This window comes from Odontesthes bonariensis, chromosome 1 (assembly GCF_027942865.1).
Source record: "Odontesthes bonariensis isolate fOdoBon6 chromosome 1, fOdoBon6.hap1, whole genome shotgun sequence".
NCBI lineage: Eukaryota > Metazoa > Chordata > Actinopteri > Atheriniformes > Atherinopsidae > Odontesthes > Odontesthes bonariensis.
The window spans coordinates 38,369,096-38,386,920 of NC_134506.1; the positions used below are offsets into that span (position 1 = coordinate 38,369,096).

The 17,825-nt window shown below is 37.4% G+C and overlaps 2 protein-coding genes across 2 annotated transcripts; one reads left to right on the plus strand and one right to left on the minus strand.

Moving 5' to 3' along the window:
* The first annotated feature begins 2,894 nt into the window (after nt 1-2,894).
* cd44a (CD44 molecule (IN blood group) a) lies at nt 2,895-6,833 on the plus strand. The gene is made up of 5 exons (XM_075466646.1): nt 2,895-3,107; nt 4,394-5,245; nt 5,371-5,406; nt 5,496-5,574; nt 5,661-6,833. Exons 1-5 carry the CDS (start codon nt 3,038-3,040, stop codon nt 5,836-5,838), a joined length of 1,215 nt encoding a protein of 404 aa, XP_075322761.1. The 5' UTR covers nt 2,895-3,037; the 3' UTR covers nt 5,839-6,833.
* Nucleotides 6,834-8,780: 1,947 nt separating this feature from the next.
* slc1a2a (solute carrier family 1 member 2a) lies at nt 8,781-16,721 on the minus strand. The gene is made up of 10 exons (XM_075472148.1): nt 16,592-16,721; nt 14,970-15,122; nt 13,698-13,948; nt 13,471-13,579; nt 12,957-13,083; nt 12,635-12,868; nt 11,926-12,120; nt 11,320-11,454; nt 9,998-10,208; nt 8,781-9,007 (listed from the first exon to the last, which is right to left on the minus strand). The coding sequence occupies exons 1-10, from the start codon at nt 16,719-16,721 to the stop codon at nt 8,936-8,938; spliced, it is 1,617 nt and encodes a 538-aa protein (XP_075328263.1). The 3' UTR covers nt 8,781-8,935.
* Nucleotides 16,722-17,825: the final 1,104 nt, after the last annotated feature.

Consider the following 17,825-nt stretch of genomic DNA (forward strand, 5'->3'; position numbering starts at 1 on the left):
GCTAACTGTTCTTTTTTTTCAAAACCGTAAGATTAAAGTTGTGTTCTTCATTATGTCCTTGTACACTTTGAAAGGCAATATATTGGTGCAAACATTTTAAATAATTTACTGTAATGACTGTCATATACCCTCCAGGTAAACAGCTATCCCTCTTTTTTCTGGAATGCAATATGGGGTAAGCTGGCAGATCAAAACAGGCTGCTATCCAGCCATCACAACATGATATGGAAGAGTGCACCTTATGCAATGAACAACTTTTAACTTTCGTTTTGTAGTAGCTTCTTGTAATCTTCCATCCCATCCACTGAAGCAGTTCATTTGTTGAACTCTCAAAGACGGGCCCATGTCGTCCAATCTAATAGAATGGAAACTGTAGCTCAAATTTTTGAAAAAGCTCATGTTTGTTATTGTGACTGAAAGCACAGTGCAACTCATTTTGCCTGCGCTGACCAGTGTCAGTAGGTGAGCATTAAAAATGGACCAGTGACCAATGGAAGAAAGTGGTCTGGTCGAATTAACATTTTCAATTACATCATGTGGACTGCTGGGTCTATGTGTGTACTTTACCTAGGTAAGACATGGCACCAGGATGCTCTGTGGGGAATAGGCAAGCAAGAGGGGCCAATCCTTTGTTTTGGACAATGTCATGCTGGGAAAATCTTGGGTCCTACCATTCATGTAGATGTCACTTTGACATATAGCATCCACTTTTACTTTATTGCTGCCTAGCTACACCCTTTCATCGATAAGCAGTGGCCCTTTCATAAAGATATTGTGTCCTGCCACTGTGCAAAAATGGTTCAACAATGAGTTTAAGGTGTTCAGTTTGGTGCCAGCGCTGCCCGGTGTTGTAATTAGCATTGCCATAAGGCTCACGGTACCCCGTGCAAATCTCAGCTGGAGCCTTTCTATGTGAAGTTTGCATCTTCACCTCCATAGTAAGATTGTGTTTTCTTCAGGTACTTTGTCTTAGAACTTTATATTTTTCATTGACCTCAGAAGTGAGTGTGAGTGTGCATTGTTGTTTGTCATGTTTGTCTATGTGTTGGCCCTAAGATCGACTTGTGACCTTTCCTGGATGTAACTCCACAATTCTCCTCTGAAGGTAGCTGGGATAGATCTAACCAACTGAATTAAATAAAGTGGGCATGGAAAAGGACTGAAAGAATGACTTGGATATGAATTTCTCCAGATCTCAATTCAATTGACCACCTGTGGGCTTTGCTGGATGAATAAGTCTAGTCCATGAAACTTACAGGATTTAGAGAATGTGCTGTAGAAGGCTTGGTGCCAGTTACCACATTATACTTTCAGAGCCTGGTGGAGTCCATGCTTTAATGGATCAGGCCTGTTTTGGTTGAAAAAGGTGGTGATGAAGTTATGGCTGATTGGTGGGGATAACGTATGGAAAGGTCAACTGGCTTGACCTCTGGACATTTAATCTCGTAGGATTTCATGTCTTCCATTGTATAGCGTGTAGACTCTCTTCTATGACCTACATACGCTCTAGACAACCATACTGTGACAATAATTGGGATGCTGAATCACTTGCAGCATCTAGCCTGAGAAAACTTTGTTATTGCACATTGACAGAAACGAGCTTGTGCTGGGCGTGGAAGACAAGCTCGGACAAGAGCTCACCCCCACATGCTGAGTAATTCATGACGAATGTTGCAACTTCATGAATCTGCCAGGTGACCTGGGGCTACAGCTCTGCAGTGACGCATCAATTTCCGTCAAATACCAGCTTGTCATAACAACTATTATACAGTATACAGTACACACTACCTGCAGGGAGAAGATACTGAGCTGAGTTTGTGGTAAAGCTTTTATAGCTAAGTCAAAAATTGCTGCTTACAAGTTTGAAACCAAGCCAAAAAAAGAGGATTTTCATTTCTGGCTTTTTCTGTTGCATGGGAATGATGTAGGATGGAATGATAAGGAAGCATAATAAAAAGGGTGTGTTGTTTCATGTGTTTCCAGAACCGCACATAATTTATGCAAGATTATGTGATCTTGAGCCGTTTCCAGTGAATGTCATCCACAGACGGTGTCTGTTTCCATGGAACGCTCTGTCACAGCGTGTTTTTCCCACAATTCAAATTTAAATTGAAATGCTTCAAATTAAATTTCATAACAATTAATCATTGATTATCTGGAGCTTTGATTTGTTTTATGATTCTTACCTGTCACGACAGACATGAAAGCAGATGATCTTATCTTATAACCCTTTCCAACAAACCTTTACCGGATTTTCATTCTCAATATTTTTTATGATTCAAATATAATTCTTGCCTTTATAGTTATAATGTATTCGATCTGTTCATCTGATTGAATTATTGTCATGAAATGGGGATGCCTCCCATTCCTTTATTCATATGAACAAACAGGCAGAAAAGGAGGAACTTTGTAAAGTTTAAATTTTTCTGAGATTCTGACATTAAAAAATTTAAATTAGGAGTACTCTTCTCGTATTCTTCGGTATTTGATTTCTGAAATAGTTTGTTCTTTCAGGTCCATCTTTTTCTGTTTTAAACTTGGTTCCTTCTAAACACGAGATCCAGGAAATACTACTAAGAAAATAATATGTTTTTCCTGCTTCCTTTAGCCATGCGATTAAGTGGCAGTTTTGGCTCTTTTAAAACTGTCCTTTCAGTAAATACATTTGATTTTTATTATGAACATTTTTAAGCATAAATTGTGTCAAAGATTTACAGCCTCATCTGGGGCATTTGTTGTTAATTCACGGAAACTCCCAAATAAGTCTATTTTTCCTATCTGTATCCTTTGCATATTGTCACGCTGTGCCTGAGGAAGAAGGGGGAAAAAAGCGTGAGTACGAGGATGAGGGTGTGTTAACAGGTGTGCCTGCCTTCCTGTGTGTGTTTGTGTGTTTCAAGCCATTGTACTGACGTGATACCTTCCCTCTGTTGTGTATAAAAGGCAAAGCCGTGATTAATCTGTTACAGATCTTAGAATTTAGTGTGTCAAGAAGTTTCTGCTTGCTGTCTAACTCAAGCCTGTGGCTCCATTCACAATGAAGATGAGGGTTCTTCATTTGGTTTTTCTCGGACTTCTTGCTGCTGTCCATTCAACACCTGTTAATGGTAAGTGGCATTTTAAAGAAAAGTTACACGATTTTAACATTTTACTATCTTTTTAAGACTTTTAATAACTTGGGGGCTTATAACGATGTGGCGATGTGACAACAAAGGATGCAGATACCTGAAGTTTCCGTCATTTTCATTCGCTGTGAGTCTGCACTTACCTTGCTGCCACCTAAGATGCTCTATGTTTCAGGTCTAACTCTTTCTGTAAGAGTCGTATTTCATGGTTTGTGGGCAGATCTCCCTGGCACCTCCAGAGTACACACATAGTTCTTTGTAAAGGGTTGTGAGCTGCTCCAAGAGGTGCATTAATGCTTTTATCTACATTACGGTGAAACCAAAGATCAGCACATAGATGTTCCACCAGTTTAAACAACTGGTAACTTCATAGGTGGAAACACCTGATCTGAAAATGACTGAGTAGAAATGCAAAGTGGAGATGTTTGATTTCATTCTTAGGGCATTTCTCTCTAGCTATCTTTTAAATCAACCCAGGTTACCTCTTATAATAGTTAATAGGGAAAAAGGTCTGTCATTGCAACTGTTAATAAACATATAATAAGTATTATCAGGTAATTGTCATAAAAATATGAAGTAAAGCCATTATAAATAATACTTTTAGACTTTTTTTCTGTATTATCAATGTAAGCACACCAAGATAGCATTATCCTGTATAAAATTGCCTGATAAAAAGAAAAAGCCAAACTTCTGTCACAAGATTTGTATTTATCTTGTAACAGTGCTCTAATCTTTGCTTTTTTAAACTGAAATAATTAAAAACACTTTTAGTTAGAGCAGCTCACAAACAGTTGTGAGTGGTACTTTGTCAAACAGGCTGGAAACCACTTGAAAGTTGGATAACAACGTATTGTATTTTGCAAATTCGCTATGTGCAATATTTGATATATAATGGAGATAAAGTAGCATAAAATGGCCATAAACCTCAAAGCTCCACTCAATGCTAAATGCTTTATTAACATCGCTTATTGTGAGAATGTCATTGTTGCTCTGATGTATTAGGTGTGTCAAATATTGTAACTGATGATTTGATTAGGCGTGCCTCTCTTTGGTTTACTGATGATTAGTCACACAGGTTAATCATTACTGTCTCTCACACCTTATCAAAGTAAAACAAGCTTACACAAGAATTTTTGGGGAAGAAAGTAGGCTCTGCATGGTTCAGTAGTAATAAATCAAAGGAGCTCAGTAACTTTCCTTTACACTCATGTCAGGGCTGGTTGGTAAATACTTAAGTTGATCCATGGATTTTTCTCTTTGTCCTATAGTTGCAACCAAGATCCCTGCCGAACATAAGGTGGACGTTATCCAAGAGGTCATTACGGACGGGTTTCTCATCTTTTATCCTCCCACAGCTGAATCACATGAAATATCCACAACCACTCAGACATCTGTGAGCCTCTTCGATAATTTTTTGACTAAGGGGGGTGCTGAGTCCTTCATTGATAGCGCCGTTGAGTTTGGAAGTGGAGATTCCACAACTCTAAGTAGTTCACCTGCTCAGAGCTCTACTTCTACAAAGGAGCCCACGATGAACAGGATCTTTTATCCTCCCACAGCAGAATCACATGAAATATCCACAACCACTCAGACATCTGTGAGCCTCTTCGATAATTTTTTGACTAAGGGGGGTGCTGAGTCCTTCATTGATAGCGCCGTTGAGTTTGGAAGTGGAGATTCCCCAACTCTAAGTAGTTCACCTGCTCAGAGCTCTACCTCTACAAAGGAACCCACGATGAACAGGATCTTTTATCCTCCCACAGCAGAATCACATGAAATATCCACAACCACTCAGACATCTGTGAGCCTCTTCGATAATTTTTTGACTAAGGGGGGTGCTGAGTCCTTCATTGATAGCGCCGTTGAGTTTGGAAGTGGAGATTCCACAACTCTAAGTAGTTCACCTGCTCAGAGCTCTACCTCTACAAAAGGGTCCCCTATGAACAGGATCCTTTATCCTCCCACAGCAGAATCACCTGAAATATCCACAACTCTCAGTGTTTCTGGTTCAGAATTGAAAGATTCTGAACATAAAGAGTTGGAAAAAAATGCTGCAAATACCTTGTTGACCGTTTCCAAAACAGAAACTACTGCAACAAAACAAGTTCAAGATTCAAGGGGTAAATGTTCTGTTAATGAACACAAGTTAAACTCGTAACCAATACAATAGTTACAATCTTTTCATTCTTGGCTGTTAAAGAACTGTGTGTAATCTTTTGTTGTTGTGTTTTTTATATTTCTTTAGTAGGGAAACTGGAAGAATCAGGACACAGCACACCTGGTGAGTCTAGAAAAAAAAACATTTCCACATGATTAAACTCTGGGTTGAGATATTTATCTTAATTAACAACTACTCTCCCATATGTCCAGACTGGATCATCATCCTGGGATTTATTGTTGGTCTTGTAGCACTTATCATGCTCTGTGCTGCCGTTGCTACCAGAGACAAGTAAGACTGGAATTTTGGTATAAAAAAAGTATTTTTGTAAGTTCTCTTAGGGTTGATATGAATATTTTCTGTTTCTCATTGTGCAGGTGGAATGGGACAAACAAGGCACCTAGGGATGAGACCAAAACTAACTCCTCTAACCAGATGAGGGAGCTAGAGATGCAGAGCATCCTACACAAAGAACAGCCCCGCGAGAATGGAAAGGATGCAGAGTATACAGTTTTATCTGTGGAGGATCTTCCAGGCACATTTTCATCTGACTGAGTTCAGAGGCAGACCTTCTGAAGACTTGACTTATCAGAGAACCATAAGTCTGTGTTTGAAGCAGATTCATTTGATCAGAGAAACAAAACTGTGCAGACGGTTGAGCGGAAGTTTAATGTGAAACTTCAGAGCTCTTAGTGTTGTCTTACAGGAATTACTATCTATTTATGTCTTACTGACTCTCAAAAGTTCTTAATAGACATTTACCTTAAGGGTACAATATTTATTGCCATATCACACTGTTTATTATTAGTGAGACCGAAAACTGGTCAGGTAAAAATGTCATTTATTTCAATTCAAATGGAACCGGAGAGTTTTCCCAGTTTTTTTTCCCACCAATTTTTTTTTTTTATGTATATATATATATTATAAGGAATTCTTAAGGTTTAAACTGACAGAACTGTTAATGGACTAAAGAAAAATTCTGTAATGAGTTTAGTTCAAATGTATTTGTTACAGTGTATTTTTGTTGTAATATTATTGTTATATCTTTGTAATAATCTTATGGAAGATTGTGTTAAGAAGTGTAACTTACATTAAGCTCTGTTGTTTTCACATGCCCATTATAGAAGCTCAGAGTACTAAAGAAAGCTCAGCCTGCTAAAAGCTCTTCTTGACACCCACGCCGCACTTCAAATGTTGTAAAATGCACTCATTGGACATTCAATTGCTTCATCGCGTCCCACGTTTTACTAGGAATAAACACAACAGCAGCTCATCAACAAATATTTATTTGTCTTTCATTTTAATATTTACACACAAGTATTAAAACATTTACACACTTCGAGTCCATTTTGTTTTTTTTGGACAAATAATTTTGTGTTTGGGATAATTTATGAAGTACAAGTCCATTCAAGTCTACTTGCATTTAATCAGTCAATGTCAACACAGTTCTGCATCAGAAGGAGTGCCAGACACAAGAGAAATGTTTAATACATTCATGGACTGATGTGTACACAGAATCAAAGCAAAAGATAAAAAACAAAGAAACAGTTGTATTGCCTAAAATTTCATAGAAGTCATAGAAAACACCCCACTAGGTCAGTTGACTAGGAATATTTTCTAACAGAACAAATAAAACATATGGGAACGTGGTGTAATCAATAAATAATGAGATTTTTAAATAGATCAGGGTATGCTCCATATTCATGAGGAAAACTCTGTTTCTAGGTGGCAAAGCCACACACTGAATGGGTTGTCAAGTTTTAATGTGTGGACATATTGTAGCTGCCAACACCAATATTCTTGCACACCAAAGTCACCCTCATGGTCTCAAAACCTTTGAAGAATAACTCAAAAGATAAAGAAATGTCGTGATGCATCCCTTGGAAATCATTAAGAAACAAGAGATACACCTCATGCATTTGTTACATACTAATTTCCCAAAGTTCACAACCTGTTGATACACCTGGCCCATAACAGAAAAAAAACCCACATAGTACTAAGACTGTTAAATACTCTCTCTATATGTATACATATGTATACATATGTATAGTCTTTATATAAACATTTAACAGAGTAAAAACAATTATGATGACAAAAATATCAACTCTATACATTTGATTTGTACAGTTATCTAAAGAGGGTATATACACAAAGTGCAAGCAGGCACTTTAAACATGAAAATATAAGCTGTTGCTCATATGAAAGAAAGATAAATAATCCAGTTTTCACCTATATTCTGACAGAGTTTCTACACTGTGAAACTCAAAACCATGTAAAAACAACATCCAGTGACCTTGTTGTTGCAGCGTCAGATTTATGCGAGTGCTGGAGGCAGAATTTAGTGCGCACTTGCTAAACAGACGTGACCATATCTTATTAACTCTAGATTCAATTACAAGCTTGTTATTTATATGCAAATCTGCTGTGCAAACTCTACAAAATCTAAATAATATCTTGTGGGGAAGGCCCAGCCACCCTCACTTAGAATACAGCAAAATTAGAAGGTGGGGCTTCAATATTTTTTGCTCTGCTAAAATTGGAATCTTAATATTCTACAGAAATGATTAGAAATTTTTTGTCCACAAAATGTTTTTTTCATCATAGTGACTGCACTCTGCAGGTGACATCTTCAAGGCAAGGTTGTCATATAGCAAATAAATAAACAGTTTGAAGTAAAACACACAACAAAGCACGAGCCTGCTGAGAGTTTAAGAGACAATCCTCTCCTGTTTTCTCTCATTGAACCGGCAGCTTTCTTTTCTTTGTTAATCTTCCCCTCTTCCCCCCAGGAGCACACATAATGATCACACACAATTTCCAGGACACAGGCAAACAGACACTCAGTGCTTCACTCATAAAACAGCATACATACAAAAGCAAATAGACAAATAAATAAAGGATTAGGTAAATACAGTAACTAGGAGGGCACCCTGCATCAGTTCTATTTGGAGCTTTACTCTCTGCAACACATTCTGTTCTTTTAGAGGCCACTCCTTTACTTAACTCCTAAGCTTTGCTTCTTAGGCTTGACCATGTGCATGACGTTAGGGTGTAATCCCATAAGTCAAAAAGTCAAAGGTAAAGCAATACTTAACTGTCCTGCACGTGTTTTTCTCAGTTTACAGTACAGGAAGACAGAGCGTTTCAGAAATCACAAGTACACTGTTGATAATGACAAATGAATCCATAATGATGTGAAGCCTGTCAGAAGGATTAATTAGATTAGCCCTGTTTGAAAAAAAGCATTGCAAAATATAGAAGAATGTCTCTGTCGACAGGACAAAAAGCATGCAGCAACCACAAGTAGGGCCCTGAGTGTCATCAGTTTGATTCTTCTGCAGAAGGGCATGGAGTGCACAATCATTACAGTTTTTTATGTACTTCATACAGATGCAGGATCTTATACAAGGTGCTAATATAAGATTTGCTCCAGTGGCTACCCAGATGGGTAACAGAATTCTTTCAGTGACTGGCCGACGGCTTGTTCTTGCAGTACGGTTACCCTTCGGTGTTGGCCTTTCTTCACTCTGTGTCCATGTTTATATGACTCTTATTTTCTTTTTTTCCCTAATTTTTTTTTCTTTTAGTTGTGTCCGCAGAAAGTTATAGCTGGTGAAACTCAGGGTAAGGTGCTGTGGCATCTGAATCTGCTTTATCCGAATTTCCATGGTTCTTCCTCAACAAGAGAGAACTCTGGAGTGTTGCCATTTTTGCCCATGGTGACCTGTAAGCAATTATCAAGAACATCTAACTATTTAGGCCAAGGCACCATCATTAAGAGAGGTTCAGAGGTTGGGAGCAGAGAAGCCATTGCTTCATTTCATACAGGCCATTGACCATGGGGCTAATTTTTAGTGTTTGGATCCCCAAATATAAAGAAACATGTCATATCATACACTGATAGACTGTTAGAGTGACTGTGTTAACATGACATTGTACTTTGTTACTTACATTCAATGAGAACATTTTTATAGTTCTCCTGAGTTGGCCATGTATTTTATGGATTCTCTCCCCAACCGAATTACAATACTCACACTCATTAAAGAGGCAGTGAAAGATCAACAAAACTTTGCTGTTTGTATAAAAGAATTTGCTACAGGAAAGGATCTGAGACAGGCATTTCATGAATGTAATGCATCACTTTGGATGACATATGGTGAATCAGCAGTCTTTATGTATACCACTAACTACAAACCAATTCCTTGACAGGATGTCTAATTATTGAAAACTGTGATTTGGTTAGGGCCGCCATAAATACATGTCCAATTAATTATGCAAAAAAAGGAAAAATAAAAGAAGGACATAACACGACAAAATACAAATTAAATGTAACAATGCACAAGAAAACACATTGGGTATGATTGATTTTTTTAGAAATAAACACTTTCATTTGGATTTTGTGGCTTTTTGAAGATGATTAAAACCATGTGGCAATATAATACTGTATAAAGATAACAAAGTTTGCTTTTGTTGAACCTGGTATCACAAAAACTGCTTCTCCATATGGCCTATAGGTGAATAAATAAATATAGGCATATTTATTCAGATTTTTCACCATGTTTCAGAAAATGTTTTCAATAATGAAAATATGATATTCACTATTAGCAAAGACACAAATCACAGAAAAGAACACAGACACAAAAAGAGAGACAAACACAGAGCTGTGGGGGGTTCTCTACATGCATGTCTCTATGTCCGTTAATGTGAAATGTACCTTGCAGTCGTCTATCAAGATTGAGTTGTGGTGAGCATATACAGTCTGGTTGGTGTTGTTTTCAAAGAAGGATTGAGTCTTTGCCATCTCAAACTCATCGATCCGGGCCTGTTGGGCGTCAAAGCTGTCAAGCTCATCTTTGGAAAGGTGGTACACGATACCTGCTCCATAGGAGTCCCCAACCACATTAACAGAAGTACGGAAACGATCCCTACATGTTGAAAAACAGAGCATAAAGATTAGGGAAATCATTGTGGATAAAAAAAAAGAACATCACTGGAACAATAAACTAAATTTTCTCTGTAAATAGTCTTTTTTTTCGTTTCATAAGTGGCATGGCTCTAGACAATACACTCTGATGGTTCACCATCATCGTCGTTTAAACTGAAATATTTCAAAATGTATTGTAAAAAATTATGTACATTGATTCATTGGCCCCCAGAAGGGGAATTCTGATGATTTTGGCGATGCCCTTCACTTTTCTTCTGGAATCACTGCAAGTTTTTGTGTGAAATTTAGGGGCAGCTTGGACGAATTGCCCATTACAACTGATTAGAAATTTGACTGACGCCCCATTTAGTATTTTGACCAAGCAGCATCATGGCATCAAAATAAGCCTCTTTAAAAAGAAACAAAGTTGTTTTTTGAGTTTGATGCCACACATATTAATGTGTATGCACCTAAATTAAAGTGGTGAACATGGCACATTCCCAGTAATACTCACAACTGCCATGCTTTCCTTAACATTTTTTGATGCGCACATTCAAGTTGCACAATTTAAAAGTCATTGGAATTTCCGTATGTCATGAACAGTTTTCCACCCGTTTTAGCTAACAAGTGGGAGCAGTTTATATTCTGCTGATGTGTGTCTCTCGTGGTAGTCTTGTCATTTTACAAACATATAGCTATCTGTTATAATGAACAGTAGCGTTCTAATAATTCCACTGAAATTGTATAAACGTCCACACGACTAACGTAATTTGTAATGATTACGTTAGTCGTAAAAAAAAACAAATGTAACCTTTAAAAATAAATATATTCAAATTCAAATATTGTCTTTTTTGATGCTCCTTTTGCTATGAATGAAAAGCCTTCAAACGTATCATTATTAAAGCCTTTTAGTCATTTAGATGACAATAGATTTAGATTTTTTTAAACTAGGGAATTTGTTGAAAAAAAATGACAAGATGAAGGTAGAAGGGGCAAGACATCAAGTGTTTAAACAAACTCGAAGAGAAGAAATCAAAGTTAGAGCTTTTGCATGGTATTAGAATGTGCCACTATGCTTTGAATTGTCATGACAGTGTTGACATGGAACTCACAATAGCCAGTCCACAGCGACCAGGAGGCTGATGTCCTGAGTGGGCAGCCCCACTGCTGTAAGGATCAGAAGCATGGTCACCAGTCCAGCACTGGGGATACTGGCTGCTCCAACGCTGGCCAAGGTGGCTGTCATACTAAATAGGAGACAAATTCAACTCTCAATGGGAGGGTAAAACACAAGCTGTAAAAAATGTAATGCTGCTGCATTTTCACACTTTGAACAGTGTTCACACTGCATTTTTTATTCTGAGAAATTAAGTAGTTTAATGATTAAGCCATCAAACTCGTAAGTATCCGAGTGTGCAGTGCCTAACTAAAGTCAAAACACATCTTTATCACTTTATGTTCATTAAAAAGGACAAAGTTTTGTAAAATTACCAAAAATAAACAAGGATCTCAAACCATATTTCAATATGCATATTTAATGGAGTCAAGATGTGATTTGACAAAAAGAGATTTGTAATTTAGCTAAGGTAGACTTAAAACACAGTTAAAGAATAATTTATCTGCTGTGGGACTAATAAAGAATTTTATCGCTTCTTATGTCTTGATAGTTTTACCGTGGAAATAAATGCTATGAAACCTTTCTGTTGCCGCATTCTTACCTCACAGTAATTATCTGACCCCAGTCAAGCTCAATCCCATTCATCTGAGCGATGAAGATGGCAGCCACAGCTTCGTAAAGCGCTGTGCCATCCATGTTGATGGTGGCGCCCACCGGGAGGACAAAGCGTGTGACTCTCTTGTCAATGCCAAGGTTATCCTCTAGGCATCGGAACGTGACAGGCAAGGTACCAGCACTGTGGCAAAAAGAAAAAAAATGCTTTGTGATGACAGTCACAGACAACATACAGTATGATTCAGCAATTCATTTACCAAACCATACATGCAGCATTTGTTGCAAATCAAAATGGTATGAATTCATTTGTCTGCATGAAACTGACTAATGTAGTCTAAAGCTTTCTTGAGTTTAACTTTCGTGAAGAATTAAGAAACTTCTGGCAGAATGCATTCCCTGTTCGTCTAAATTTCGTGGAGATGACAACAGGTGTGACTCATCAGTTATTTAGTTTGTTTTGCCTGAAATTTGGTGTTTTTTCGGTGAAAATTATTTTTGGTGAAAAGATAAATTTCACAAAATAGAACCAGGGCTGTGCAATTAACTACAGTGAAACACTGCACTTGAAACAATACCAATTACCATTTTTACTTACACTTTTATTGAGTATTCAACTACACAAAAATCTCACACAATGTTCAGACTTTGAATCATACTATTTTTAAGAAAGGAACAAAAGCAGAAGTCCCTCTTACCTGGATGCTGTTCCGAGGGCCGTGACCCAAGCCTGAAATATTCCCATGAAGAAAGTGAAGGGATTTTCTCGTACTATCACAAAATAGATAAGCGGAAGGAAAATGCCTCCGTGGATGACGAGGCCCACTATCACAGTCACCATGTACATCCCCAGCTGCCTTGCAACCACCTCCAAATCAGCAATGGAGATGATCTTACCACAGATGAGGCACGCGATACCAATAGGAGAGTACCTGAAGACAGATACATTGTGCACACAGTTAGTTTTCTGTTTGTTTGTTTTTACAGTAGTCTCATTATAATGATGAGAACTGGACTTACCACATAATTGCACCCACAAGCTTCATAACAATCTCATTCAGGACGTTGAAAAACTCCAACATTAGCTTGGCCTTCTCTCCCATTTTCCCCATAATCACTCCAAAAGCAACAAAGAATCCAATCAAACCTGTACAAAACACAAAAAAATGCTTATTTAGTATGAATAAAGGACTAATTCTCCATGGAATTATTCTGACACCAGTCTACATCTATATCTTCTAATCATGGATATGCTTGTCATGCAGGAAATTCATATATAAAGTAAAAGACAACCAATGATTTTTTTTTGAATTATTGAAAACAATTCCCAAAACCAGGGAAACTAGTTATAAAGTTATTACCAAAAATACAACTAAAAAAGCAAAATAAATATCTATTAAACTTTGACAAAATATGAAGGGTTTTCTTTCTTGCTATTACATAAACAGAAAAATGTGAAGTAAATGTTTTTTTTCCTCCAACAACCAACTTATTTCAGTTGTACTGTGGGTGTATTTTCAAACTTTTTGCCTACCCAGGACATTCATCCCACTCTTGAACTGAAGCGACCTCTTAACTATGAATTGCGGAGGTGCTTTGGTTCTGTTAGAGGGCACCTGTACTTTGGTGGTTACTGTCTGGATCTAGAAAAGAGACACGAAAAAAAAAAAAGGTTAAAAAAAAGAGTGAGGGAAACAAACAATTGGAGGTGCTTGCATTTGAAAAAGGCACCATGTGGAAAATCCTTTGCAAGACTCCTACCTGCTGGAAGCAGGACTGCACCAGGTTTTCTGGAAAAAGATTCCTGATAAGATCAAAGAGAGCATCCATGCTGGACACATCATCATTTTTCTTCCCCTGTCCGAGATTGGCTTTCAGCTTGGGATTCCCTGGATGAATGACCAGCACTAAGATCACTCCGAGGATAGCTGCAATTACCGTTGTCGACATGTAGTACACCATGGCCCTGGTGCCCAAACGGCCACTGGACTTGGCATCCAAACCAGCAAGTCCTTTTGGTACAACAAGAAAACAGGGTAAGCCTGACATCCAAATATTCCAAAATTGACTAATAATGGTAAAGTAAGAAATCTAATAAAGAAAAATAAATCTTTTTTTTTTTTTTTTCAAATCTAACCATCTCAACTGATCATTCTGGTGTTTGTTGGTCTGTGAAGACACTGCACATAATTTGCAAAAACACATACTTTTTGCAAATATTTCTCATGATTTGTTCCCAAGAAGGAACAAGTAGGAACAAATGGATATAAAATACTAATTATGTGGTAGTGAGTATAAATAAATATAATTTACTGCAAAACTTGGCATTTTGACAGAAATAAATCTGCATCAATCTGTTTACCTTTAAATCAACAATGTTTCCATGCAAAATGTATTCAACATTAGCTGAGAAAAATCATTTCTAGAACTCATGCTGTATAAAAAAACTAGTTTTGTATGTTGATTAACAACGTTTTTAATGTCTTAAGTAAAATTTAGACCAAATCCTGTCAAGCAAAGTTGTCTTGTAATTGTAATTTGATTTAAAGTTATGACATCAGCAAAATACGTCAAATAAGTTAGACCAGGTCTGGAGTAATCTACACAACTGTTATGTATAATAGACAGGAGTGTGCGCTATGTATATATATATATATACATATGTACGTGTGTGTGTGTGTGTGTGTGTGTGTGTGTGTGTGTGTGTATAGCATTCTATATCAGTTGATATGTTCCCAATACATTATGTAATCCAATTTTGTTGTTTTATTTTGGGACCTTTTTCACCAAAAATATTTCACTGTGGAAAAACAGCAGCATCTTTTTTCATTTGAAGAATACACACAACTATACTGTGCACCCATACACAAAATGAAAATCTTAGAAACTTTTCTGTTTGCCGGATAGAAAATATACCCACTCTCTCATTTTTGCTGTTTTAACTAAACTCCCAGCTGACAACGTGTACTGTGCAACCTCATTTCAGGACAGATTTCAGCACACTGTATGCAGCTTTTACTGCATCTCACCCACCTGTGACCAGACTGGAAACAACAAGGGGCAAAATAAGCATCTTTAGCATCCTCATAAGGATCTCTCCAGGGAAGGCAATGATCATTACAACATCAGGAGGGAGAGGTGATATGTGACGCAGAAGCATTCCCGCGATAGAACCGAGAAACACACCTGTCAAGTTGAGAAAGCACACATCAGACAAAGCCAGGTCACACTGAGACATGAGATAGAAAATGCAAATACTCATGAGCGCACACTTGTGTCCAAAAGAAACATGTTAACACATATGTAAAAAACAAATTATCAGATAATGCTAATTTGAAACGTATTAAACATCACAACAGGTCACAGTCACAGTACTTATATGCTTATAGATTTTGTGACAGCTGTGTTTGTGTGACAGATAAAAACCTATATGACGAGATACTAAGTCAATCAAACAAAGGAGTCTAATTAAAATTAGATCATCTCCAGTCAATTTTTCTTCTTTTTTTCTGTTGCGCAACATCTCTGCATTTGTCAGCAGGTATTAAGTTGAAAAAAAAAGATAAATGAAAACAATGCAGTCATTTTCATGCAATAGTTTTCCTCTCCTTCAATCATATTATGCCAAATATTAAATAATTTTTTTTTTAATTCACTGTGTTTTTAAATGCAACACGATCCATATTACCAAGATGAAACCTAAAAAAAAAAGATGGGGTAAACTATCTTTAAATGGTATTTTGTCAAATGTTTTGGCTCGATGCAGCACAGCACCATGGCTCAGAAGGCTCGATATTTCAAAGGCTGTAGTGGCTCTCAGTTGAGCTCCTGTTTTTTGTAATGGGAGGGCAGATTTTCCTCTGATGTTCCACTTTCCTCTTAAAGCCCAAGGACATGCAGCAGCAGCAGGTACTCTACACCGATTGCATATTTAAGGCCTGATGATAAACTCCTGGTTCTCATCTGGTTTAACAAGTTGAATGAACTACATAACTTTCAACAGAAAGTTTTAGGGTGTTTTTTTTAATTGGAGGGATTGTTAGGCTTGTTTATTTTTTCCAGGAAATGGACTTTAATGGTGCTGCGGCTTATTTTTCAGGCAGCTATCAAAGACTGCATTCTGCAGTCTATTGTGAAGGCTTAAAGAAATAAACAAAACCTTGGCTGAGAAGAATGGGAAGATTCTCAAAACCTATCTAACGTAAATCCATTGCAGTCCTCTGAGCCTGTCCGGCAAGTTGTTTCTCTGTATTTTCTAAAAAAAATGTCTAAACAGACCATTCATACACTGTGACAAGCTGAAATAATGACATCCCTTTCAAGAGAATTCAGGTCGATCTAACTAATTTGTCATTCGTGAATGAATTAGATTACATCTTTGATTGCCTCCCTCAAACGGAGAAGAACATAATGGTGAATACAATCCGATCAAATTAGCAAAATAACATTTTATTAAATATATAGCAGTTCACTAGAGTTTTTTCATCTTTGCACCTGCTCCTCTCCGTTCTCCTGGTGAGCCACAGCTCACGTGGAAACAGTGTAGTGTTTGAATTGTGCATCCTACCCCACTGAGTCTCTGAACAAGATATATGAGAGTAGAAGATGAATGGGCCACTTGTGGACTGAGGATGATGGCAGGAGTACAAACTTACCGAGGATTGTGAGAGTGAGAACCATGTTCTTCATTATCTTATCACAGAAACTGCTACATGGATACTCGGGGGTGGCCACGATTGGCTCCAGGTGGTTCTCGCCCATCCTGACCTCCACTTGCTTCTGCATTTTGTTGGCACTAAAAAAGATGTAAAGAAAGGAAAAACTGATGCTAATAAGTGACAGTATAATTTACACTTTAATAAACCTCCATTCTTTTCATTTCAAATCAGCAGACATGCTCAGTAATTCAATTATTTTTTCTTTGCCGCTCATCAAAGATGAAGAAAGTGAGCGTCGTACTGTAATATGATGCAAAGGCAATTGTCGCAAATATAAAGAAAAAAAAAGGTTGCGGTATGGAATGGTAAGGAGCACAGGAGTTTGAGTCCCACCAGCACTGTCGGATCAAACATAATTAGCTCTGTATGTGGTGGCGAGCCTGTGGGATAATGCTTTTGTCACTGTGCCATCCACTCTTACAGGTTGGTCAAAGCACGTGTGCACGTGGTTGTAGACCCTCAGGGGATGATGTGAACCTCCTATCCTATCCAGCAGCTCCAACATGCACTGTACTGATTACTTCAAAGAGGTGAGAATAGAAGAGGGAAAGAAGAAAAGAAAAGAGGTGCCAAAAAAGGTATAGTTGTCATGTGGTGGCATTTTGCTGAAATATCAGCATTGGGGTTGTTTTTTTGTTTTTTTTCCTATTGTGTCATTTGGCAGTTAATGAAAACACATGCACATGATTAAATTGCTCTCTGTTGTGCATTTAAAAAAAGTTTCAGCATGGCTTTTTATAATTATATGTGACATTTATAACCAATCACCACAGAATCAATATCTTTACTGATCCTTTTCATAATTTGCATTTAACATAAATGATCCTAGTTTTATTTTTTTAAATTTGAAAAAGTTTTTTTTTACTCTCATCCTCACCTCTGGTTCTGTTTTCTGTTTGTCAGCATACAAAAGTAATGCTACTTTGAGATGTTCTGTGTTAAATCACAGATATTAGTACAATGTCCTGCATTAAAGTTGCATGAGAACCTTCATGGACAACCACATTTTGAATTTAGGCACTTGTAAGTGCTAAATGGTGTGTGATTCAACCTTATATTCAGATGATATTGCATTCAGGTATTATGAGGGGTGTCCTCAGAGGTTTATAAAGTATTGTTGGGAGATTCTGAATGTCAATTACAGATCACAAGCTCATCCATCTTACTATGC

Excerpts from the sequence above, each read along its gene's own strand:
- cd44a (XM_075466646.1), top strand. The coding sequence starts at position 3,038 with ATGAAGATGAGGGTTCTTCATTTGGTTTTTCTCGGACTTCTTGCTGCT. Across the intron at positions 3,108-4,393 it reads CCATTCAACACCTGTTAATG|TTGCAACCAAGATCCCTGCC; the intron begins GTAAGTGGCATT and ends TTTGTCCTATAG. Across the intron at positions 5,575-5,660 it reads GCCGTTGCTACCAGAGACAA|GTGGAATGGGACAAACAAGG; the intron begins GTAAGACTGGAA and ends CTCATTGTGCAG.
- slc1a2a (XM_075472148.1), bottom strand. The coding sequence starts at position 16,721 with ATGCAGAAGCAAGTGGAGGTCAGGATGGGCGAGAACCACCTGGAGCCA. Across the intron at positions 12,869-12,956 it reads CTTGTGGGTGCAATTATGTG|GTACTCTCCTATTGGTATCG; the intron begins GTAAGTCCAGTT and ends ATCTGTCTTCAG. Across the intron at positions 11,455-11,925 it reads GGTCAGATAATTACTGTGAG|TATGACAGCCACCTTGGCCA; the intron begins GTAAGAATGCGG and ends TCTCCTATTTAG.